Source organism: Alligator sinensis, unplaced genomic scaffold, assembly GCF_000455745.1.
Source record: "Alligator sinensis unplaced genomic scaffold, ASM45574v1 scaffold1148_1, whole genome shotgun sequence".
Lineage (NCBI taxonomy): Eukaryota > Metazoa > Chordata > Crocodylia > Alligatoridae > Alligator > Alligator sinensis.
This window is the reverse complement of record NW_005842665.1, coordinates 664,024-674,138: the sequence shown is the minus strand read 5'-3', so window position 1 is coordinate 674,138 and position 10,115 is coordinate 664,024. Positions and strand designations below refer to the sequence as shown.

Sequence of the window (10,115 nt, the reverse complement as noted above, 5' to 3'; positions counted from 1 at the left end):
GCTGAGTTTATTTTAAAAGAACATAAAATATATGAAAAACAAATATATTTGGATCTAATTATATACTGTCTTGCACTTTGTGTAGTCATTAAAGATATATTCCTAGCTAGTATAAATTAAATTCAGTGAAATAATACTGATTTCCCACAATTGAAGATCTTGGAATGAATCTGCTAGAGTTGAACGTACATATAGAACACAAATACAGAAGGTGATGTTTTGCAGTCTGGAGGGATGGAAATGATTATGAAAAGTGTAAGGCAATTCCAGAATTTGACCCACCATATACTTTCAATTCATATAAAGTGAGTAATGGAATCAATCCTATATGCAAGTAAGATGAGAATCACCTCATGAGATTCATACCTGAACTTTTTCTGTATTTAGCTTGGCAAAACAAAATGTATATGCTTGGTTTCCCATCTCTCTTTAAATTAGGATAAGCCCCAATTTAAAAAACTCAAACACTGAGGGTTCAAATAAGATCCAAATTTGATCATTATCCCCCTCCCCGCCCCCACCCTGCCAAAAGCTAAGTCTAACTGAAGGGATGTTGCAAAACTCAAGCCAAAACCACATCGAGGGTGCAGACAGAATTGCGATTCCCAACTGTAACTAAGTACCTATTCTGCAAAGTGCTCTGAGTTGCAGCGTTACCCCAGACCAAACAGACATTCACTGTTGGCTCCAGGGGGAGGGGAATCTCCCTGGGGGCTGGGAGCCTGCAGCCGGGTTCCCATAGTAATGGCTAGGCTCTCTGCCAGTGCTCGCTGTTTTCAGAATGGGAGGGGGAAAAGCAGCAGAGGGAGCTCGTTCTTGGGGCTTCCCACTGGTGCTGAAAGGTGGGGTGGGTGAAGTGGAGCCCCCCTCCCCCCCCAGTTTGGCGGGGGGGGGCTTCAGTACACCCACTCCACTCTCCGGAGGGGCTGAAAACCCCAAGAATGAGCTCCCTCTGCTCAATTTTCCCCTTCCCATTCTAAAAACAGCGACAGCCTTGGAGCTCTGTAGACACAAGTTACAAAAGACACTCCATTTTGAAAGTCTTTATCTGATACATCATGAAATGAAGGGTCAGATTTTCACCCGATTAGCCATTTTTTAAGCTGTCTGCAGCCATGCATTTGTGTTTGGTCACAGCTATAAACTGCTTTCTGTGGTCAGATTGGGTGAAAATTGTCTTTTCTGTCTTTTCCCAATTACTCATACTCATGTAGTCTGAAGAAGGCATAGCAACTACGAGTATCTACCATAATGGTATAGCTAAAAATACACTACCTTCACAGATTGCAGTGAGAATGGAAAAAGAGGTATTGAGCACATTTGTATTGACTAAGCAATTAAAAAATAAATACTTGATTTTTCTAAAGCATTAAGAAGATACCCCTATGAATATGACAGCTGAAGACTTGGCCAATTTTACCACTTTGCCAATACAGGCAAACTCTTTCATAAACTGCACAGAGGAAGACTTCTTACTGATGAAATACTATATCTCTGCTTTTTATGGGATGATTTTTGTGCTGTGTTTCCCAGTGAATATTGTTGTAATCTTCATGTACTTTTTCAAGATGAGGCCCTGGAAAAGCAGCACCATCATTATGTTAAACTTGGCTATCACCGACCTGTTCTACTTAACTACTCTTCCTTTCCTGATACACTACTTCGCCAATGGAAATAATTGGATCTTTGGAAATGTCATGTGCAAGTTTATTATGTTCAATTTCTACTTTAACATGTATAGCAGTATCCTGTTTCTCTGTTGCTTCAGCATCTTCCGGTACATTGTAGTACTCTATCCAATTAACTGGATTTTTGTTCACAAGAAGAAATGGGCTATGATGGCCTGCATTGTAGTCTGGGTGATTTCCCTGGGAGCTGTTAGTCCTCTTGGCTTTCTAATCACCACAAAAAAGAAACAAAACAGAACCATTTGTATGGACCTTACTAATGTTACCAACCTCAATGCCAGCTGGTGGTACAACCTACTTCTGACTGTGTTTGCCTTCCTCTTGCCTTTGCTCATTGTGACACTTTGTTACTCTGCAATTATTTACACCTTGGATAAAGGGCCCAACAATCACACTTCTTACAAGCAGAAGGCTCGCAAACTTGCCATCCTAATCTTGGCGGTCTTTTATGTGTGTTTCCTACCCTTCCATATCTTTAGAGGGGTTCGGATAGAACTACAACTGTATCCAGTTAGCTGTCCAATTAAGACCCAGATCCTTGGTATATTTACCGCAACTAAACCTTTAGCGGCACTAAACGTAGTTGGTAACTTATTACTGTATGTCGTAATGGGAGGTAACTTCCAAAGGGCTGTCCTCTCTGTTTTGAAATTTAGGACAAAAAAAAAATCTGAACTAGAAAGACAGTAACAGAGTTGCTACAAGAAGAAGCTGGAGGAATGGGTCAGTTTCACCATTGGTTTAAATGAGTAACTCCACAACCCTACTGATGTTAGTTATACCAGTTGCAAATTTGGCCCAATATATTAAAGTTGTACACTGACCATTCTGAATAAAGTTTTGAATGTATTTGTTATGGCATGTCTCAAAAGTTAATTTGTATTTACTGCCCTGCCTTCTTTGGTTTATACTGTAATACATTCAGCAAAGTAACACTTGGCATCAGTTCTGCCAAATATATCTGTTTTTAACAGGAAATTTGGACCCAATGTAAATACACACATACGAACATATATACCACTGTATAATGTGAATCACTTTTGAAACCACACTCTCTCAAATAAACCCCCCACAGGTATTTCTGGATGAGTATAAATACTGAATAGATACAGTACTAGACCAGATCTTTAACTGGTAAACTGATTATTTCAATTAAGCTGCAGGAGCATAAGAACCAATCTCTGCACTCTGGATGGCAGTGGTGATAGTAGGGGACAGGCTGGAGGGGGCTGCCATTCATGCATTCCCTCTAAGTGAGCACCTGGAGCTGGTGTCCCAGTTGTTCACCACTCATTATGCCACTGTGCGGCTGTGCTGATTTGCACCAGCCAGGACCCAATCACATAACTGTGGATAATCAGACAAGATGTGATGTGTGGTATCATGATATGGTATGAGGAGAATTTGTGTATGATACTAGAGGATCCTGTTCAGAGAGGTAACAACGTTGACTGACAGTCCCCTAGTTGCTACTGCAATACCAGCAGTAAACAAAACAAATATTTGGATGCTCCCACAAACACTGAGAAGTGGACTCTAATACATACCTTTGCAGTGGCCCTTTATACTTTGCCATATCTGTCACCTGCTGTAAGACATCAGTCCATCATAACCAATACTGGCCTGAAGAACCTTGTGGTTCTGTTTAGGTCTTGTTACATGTTACACTGTGAACAGTGTTTGTGCTAGCTTGGAGTTTGAAGACACCTTTAGTCTAGAAACCTTCCCTGATGGTCCCCACCTGCACAGCTGTGACTTACCACTAGAGCAAGGGTGCGAAAAATACACCCCTTGGGTTGGATCCAGCCTACCAAGGGATTTTATCTGGTCTGTGGTGGGACCCTCAGCCCCGCCAGGCCCAGACACAGGGGGAAGCCCAGGCCATGGTGCATGTAGCCGGTCCCACAGCCCCCAGGTGTGCAGCAGGTCTGGGGCAGCATGCTGTCTGAACTCAGCTTTCTGGCAGCTCCGGCAGTGGTGACTCCTTCCAGCTGACACTGCCAGTGTCGCCAGCACTGCTGGACCTAGCCCCACTGTCTGGCCACCCTGGCCCAGATGGAGTGGGCAAATGGGTGGGTGGGGTCTCCTTGGAGATTGTCCTGGGGCACCCATGGGTAATGCATGCTTGACTGGGCAGATGTGATGGGGCCATGGGCAGGTGGGAAGCAGCATCCAGGAGTAGGATGGGTGGGTGGAGCCATGTTTTGATGAATTGGGATTGGGGTGTGGGTAGTGTTTCCAGGGGAGGCTGGAAGCTCCCAGACCTCAGGCTTTCCCCCACTCCCCGAGGCTCAGAGATGGTGATCGGTCACCAGGAGGGGCCGGGACAAGGCTTTGGTATGGGCAGAGGGTGTAGGGCATGGGGCAGTTGCCAGTGGCCAGTATACTCACTGGTGCATCCCTATTCCAGGCTTGGGGGAAGGGCCGTCTCTCCAGACACATCATAAAAGATCTGTGAATTATTAGCATAGTACTTGCAGTTCACACTTCATAGCACCCTCCCACCACACACACACACACACACACACACACTGCACTGTCGGAAGGGGGAGTATACAGGGTGTGTCTGCTGGGAAAGGAGCCAGCCAAGCAATGAAACTACCACAGGCACACAACTGTCAGCTCATATGTCTATTTGTCCCCACCACCTCCCCTCCTGTCCCGGCTTAGCACACATGCATACTGGAGGGGAATGTGTGGGGAACCTGTGAGGCACTTTTGGGGCTTTGTGCATGAGAGGGCATGTAGGCAGGAAGTGCACAAGAAGCTCACTGCTGACGTGCATAAAAAGTGCAAACTTTGTTTGCTTCCCAGTAAACATAAACCTGTGTACGTGCAAGCTGCAAGCTATATAGTAGTACCAACGGCAAAGTGGTACAAACAGCAGAACATGGTGCAAACTGCAGAACAAAACCATGGCAGACAGGGAGCTGCCTGCTATTTCCCCTGGTGCCTCGGAGCATTGTGGCACATTGGCCGTGCCTTACTCCAGCATGACATGGGGGGCTCTTTGGAATTTAAGAGGTGCATCTGCATGGCTGGGTGCTCTGACTCCACTGGTGGGGAGCTGAGTCAGGTCATCATCAAAGCTTATCATCTGTCTTTTGACAATGCTCCCTCCCTGCTGGGGTGCAGACATCTAGGATGCTGGTGGTGTTCCTTGCCCCTCCAGGGAAGGGAAAGGCTGTCCCTTTTGGATGTGCCACTCTCCCTGTTTGCCATCCTGTCCCCCTGGGGCATGATAGTATCATGGGGGTCATACTGTCTGCAATGTGCCCAAGGAGTATCCCTATAGTCCCAGTGACCACCTAGTGGCAATTGCCAGGCAGGGATAAAAGTGTGGAAACAGGGGGCACATGGCCAATCCCCATGGTAGCTGAAGTCAGCTGGAAATCGGGGCTAATGTCTGTGGTCAGAGGGAGGGTGCTAGACCAGCCTCGCTGCCTGGATGTGGTAGTATTCCTCTGCAGTGGAAGCTGCCCTTTCTATAGCTGTGGCCGCAGCAGTAGATGCTGTGGCCACAGCATTAGCTGCCTTCTCCAAAGCTGTGGCCATGGCAACAGTTGCCCTCTCTAGAACTGTGGCTTTCCTATTGGCAGCAGTGGCCACATTGGCCAGAAAGGACTTTCATGCATCTACAGCATCAGCAGTATTGCCAACCTCATTGTGACAAAAATCATGAAACGAACTCTTAAAAAATCAAGAGATTGGCATATAAACATAAGATGCTATTTTTGAAATGTCTGTGTGTGTGGGGGGGGGGGGTTATTTGTGAAGTTGTGGGGGGCTGTGGGTGTGTGGGAGGGATTGGAGCCCAGGGAGGAAGGGTCCCTACACCCCCTGGCAGGAGTGATAGGCAGCATCAGGGCTGGGGGGATTGTAGCTTGAGAGTGAGGAGCAGACACACAGAGACACACAGACTGCACCCAGCTGGTAAGTGGAGAGGAGGGGGCGGGGGCAGATCGAGGTCCCCATGGTGAGGGAGGGAGTGGGGCAGGAGCTGAGGCTAGGGTGAATGGGGCCCTGGGGCCAGGGCAGGTCATCCAGAGGTGTGGGAGGGGTGCTGCTCCCCACAGCTGTGTGCATCCCTAGGGGAGGCATGGGGGGCATGTGCCCCCTGTAGGCCAGAGGCAGGCTGCCTGCTCTGGGCTCAGGGCTCTGCACCCTGCTGCCTTTGCTCAGCCATGCAACGTCGTTGCCATCCACTGGGCGAGCAGGGGATGCTTAAATGGAATGTGAAATACGAATGAAGACAACTCTGTATCCTAAAATGAAAGTTTCACTTAAGTGCAGACAACTCAGTGTCTTAACATCTAACAGCTTGGACAACTCAGCATCCCAAAATCAAAGTCTAACTTTATTAATATAACAAGTATTATCTTAGTAGTTTTTATATTCAGAGACAGAAAAACATTCAGTACAATAATCTCACCCAATCCCAGATGTTACTTTGCTCAACAGAAAAGACGGCCACTCTATTCCTGGAAGCAAAGGGTATGTCATGGGCTGGAACAGTTCAGACAGGTGTTGAAGGCTGGATTGATGACAACGAACTTTCTTGCTCCCTGCTTTTATGCTTTTCTTCAACTTCACTTCTTTGATGACTCCTTGCTTTCAGCTTGGTCTCTCTGCAGTCAGCATACTGCCCGTCTTTTATCCTGACAGTATATTCTTTTGATTAACAGATCCATTACAAGCACTCCTCTTAATTTGGCCTTTTTCTGGCGTCTTACTTTGGGCATTATCCATTGGTCTTCCTTACCACCTTTCATTAATATATCCAATTCTTTCATCCCTCTGGTTCAGATGGTTAGTGCCAAGCTTAGTTAATTGGAGCTAGTAACGTGGCCATTGCTAAGTTATGTTAAAAGAACTTCTCACAGTGATACAAAAGAAAATATATACTATAATGAGCACTTATGAGCTTTACAAAAACAACTCAAAGCCAGCTAATAATAAAAAACAAAAGGTTAATAAGGACAAAACTTAAGCAATGACTAAATAAGGATAATATATAAACAATACTATAAGCAACTTTAAAGCATTAAACATAGCAAGCTACCCTAATGGCATCCCCTGCCCACATGGTGGCTGGAAGTACACTGGCATTGCAAGGCTGAGCTCCTGGGGCAAAGGCAGCAGGGCACAGAGACCCAAGCCTGCAGTGGGCACCCTGCCTCTGCCCTGTGGGGGGCACATGCCTTCATGCCGCCCCCAGGGGTGCACATCTCCCCCATGTCTCTGAATGACCCTCCCCGGCCCCAGGACCCCATTCACCCCAGCCCCTGCTTCTGCCTCACTCCTTCTCTCACCATGGGGGCCTTGATCTCCCCCTGCCCCTGCCCCTTCCCCTCCATAGACTTGCCAGCTGGGAAAATCCAGAGATTTAAGAGTTTGACCAGGAGATCATGAATTGGTGTTATTTTGACTGAGGAATCCCGAGTGTCGCAATGTTTTCGTGACAGTTGTCATTACTGCATCAGACACCCAGGATGTCACCTGCTCCTCCCCAACCTCAGAAGACTGCTGAAGAGCCCTTAGAATAGATGCTGTCTCTTCCTGCCTGACCCTATAGGCAGAAAGCCAGTCTCTGCTCAGCATGCAGACACGTCTGTAATGTCATCAAGAAGTTTACTGTGGTGCTCCCTCCTTCACTTCTGCCTATGGGATATCCTCTGAGCTGGAGTGTCCACTTGAAGCCATGTGACACCATCTGTGCTGCTGGATACCGAGGCCACTCTTCTTACCATGGGATTTTCTGAGGATTGTGACAAGAAGAAGAAAAAAGAAATGGCCTTGAGACTGTTTCCAATGGTCCGGCTCAACCTTATGTGACAACCCTATGTGCACTCAGCCATTCATTCAGTCCCATACAAATGCTGACAGTAAATCATTCACACCAGAACTTCAAAGTGCTACAAGTTTTGGGATAGTATGAATGGTAAATAGTCCTTGCCAGGGAGCAGGGGATGGCTCATTAATGAAATCTTTTACTCTTTGCCTGGCCATGGAATACATGGGTGTGCCGCTGATTGAGACCTCTTGTGCACATTGTGCACAGCACAATGCCTTTGCCCTCCTGGTCAACTGTTTTGGGGAGAGGGAGAAATCAATTAGCATCACCTGTAATCCCAGCTCCTAGCTAGCCCAGCATGCAAAGGTGTGCATCCCCAAGCTAGGGCCCCAAGAGACCCCAAGCTAAGATCCTCCTCCCCAAAGCCCCAAGCCCACCCCCAAGCTCCCATCCATCACCCTCAGAAGCTCCCAAAACCAGCCACCCTCTCTGCCTCACTGCTGTCCCCCTCTTGCTGGTTACAGAGCTGCCCCCTCTTGTGGATGAGAGCTGTCACCCATCACAGGGACATGCAGGGAGTGGATTGCAGCTCTGTTCTCAGCCCCTGCCCCATGCTGTCACTGCCCTGCAATCCCAGTCTTGACCTTGTCCACCTGTCCTGCTCCTGGATGCTGCTCCCTGCCCACTTGTGGCCCCATCCCATTCTTCCAGCTGAGAGTGGAGTAGAGTAGACTCCATTTACCCACCTGCCCACTCCATCTGACACCCCTGGTGGTGGGTGCAGGGTGGATGGGCTGGGGTGCCTGGACAGCAGGGCTGGGTCCAGCAGCATAGGCATTGGCAGTGGCAGCTGGACTGTGAAGGCAAGAGCAAGATACCACCACAGGGGCTGACAGGATGCTAAGTCCAGCTGCCACACGATTCCCTGCCCACTGCCATGCCTCCTGGTCCAGAGACTACAGTTCCTTGTGTGCTCAAGATCCAGGAGTGAGAATAGGGCAGGATGCACTCTGAACCAGGTAGCATGTCTGTGCCTGGGGGTGGTGGGACCAGCCACATGTACCATGGCCCAGGCTACCCCCCACACCTGGGTCAGGCCAGGCCACGGGACCTGCCACAGGCTGGATAGATTCACTTGGTAGGCTGGATCCGGCCTGCAGGCCATATTTTTTGCCACCCCTGACTTAATGGAACAGGAGCAGGGTTATGCAGATCAGAGATAATCCTGCCCTGGAGCGGTATAATTTTGAGCCACTTAACAAGTGCTTTATGCCAGTATTTCTCAATGTGTGGATTGTGACCAAAAAGTGCATCGCAAGAAGATTTTAAAGGGTTATGAGGAGGTCTGAAGGAAACACTGCAAGGCTGCATGGAGCTGGTCCACAAGGTGGGTGAGTGCGCAGCAGGGCAGTGTAAAGCAGTGGGAGAAGGAGGGAGGGGGCTGGATGCAGCAGTTGGAGGGGAAGAGAGAGAGAGAGATTTTGTGGGTCAGGGACCAGGAGGGTGTAGGTCAGGGCAAGCTGATAGTTATGCTAATGGGTCCCAATGTAAAAAAGGTACTGCTTTAAGCCAGTTAAAGGTGTTAATATGTAGCCAAAGCATGAATTAAGAGCTCTAGGAACTACCTAAAATTAATGTGTGACAAGACCCTTCCTCTCTTTAGTACCACAGAACGTCTGTACCTTGGCCCCTTTCTCATATAAGCACCAGGGATCCTGGTTTTCTCTGGGAAAAAAATCCCCATTTTTCAGATTTAAAAAGTAACCCCAAATCCACATTCTTCCATTATTAAAATGAAACACCACTAATAGTGTGTTAATCATGGAAAAATGTGGATTTGAAGTTACTTTTTTAAACCGAAAATTGGGGATTATTTTTAACAGAGAAAACCAGGATCCCTGATAATCACCCATGCTGCTGACTACTAAACACTTCTTCTAGTGATTGGTAAATAGTCTGCCACAGGGAGCCACCTTACCTCATGTTTTTCTCTCACCCTCAGTCACTTCAGGAGCCCTGGAGATGTTAAAGTAAATGTGACTAAAAGGTACCATGGTGGGGGCTAAGACCAATCAGTGGCAGGACAATGAAGAGTGAGAATGGGGAAAATAGAGAAGAAATTCATCCAGGATAGGGTGAGGGTTGAACTGTGAAGAAAGGGAGCTAGGGCTGGTTGCAGGAGAATGGCATCTTGGTGAATCAATGACCTGTCTTTACATCAGTTCATCTCTCAGTATTAGTTACCATCAAGGTAGGTCTTAAAGCATCTTTAGAAGCACTTCAGTATTCTCTCCCTCTCGGCTGCAGCCTGAAGTCAAATCTGTAGGATCAGCTAACTGTAATAGGGCTATCCTATGTTTCACAACACGGTGCTACCATCTCGCATTGCCAATCTGATCAGCACTGCTTTTTCCTAATCCACAGGGGCACAGCTCTAGTAGTGCTGCACTCTGCCTGGTTTAATGCACTCTGCTGTCCCGAAAAGCTAATGTTACGTTGTAACTCACTGCAAAGTAATTGCCAGGGGAAACTAGCTTTAGGGCAGTGTGCTGACACAGCTATTCCAGAATTTGAGCTACACCATTCAGAGCTAGCTTGGATATCTCTGTATAGTGCCACTTAAGAAAATCTAG

The 10,115-nt window shown here is 47.4% G+C and overlaps 1 protein-coding gene across 1 annotated transcript; it reads left to right on the top strand.

Annotated features, from left to right (window-relative positions):
* Nucleotides 1-1,385: 1,385 nt before the first annotated feature.
* LOC102384885 (2-oxoglutarate receptor 1-like) lies at nucleotides 1,386-2,378 on the top strand. Its single transcript, XM_006033829.1, has one exon. The coding sequence runs from the start codon at nucleotides 1,386-1,388 to the stop codon at nucleotides 2,376-2,378; it is 993 nt and encodes a 330-aa protein (XP_006033891.1).
* The last annotated feature ends 7,737 nt before the right edge of the window (nucleotides 2,379-10,115 follow it).

Coding starts and splice junctions, on each gene's coding strand:
- LOC102384885 (XM_006033829.1), top strand. CDS start 1,386: ATGAATATGACAGCTGAAGACTTGGCCAATTTTACCACTTTGCCAATA.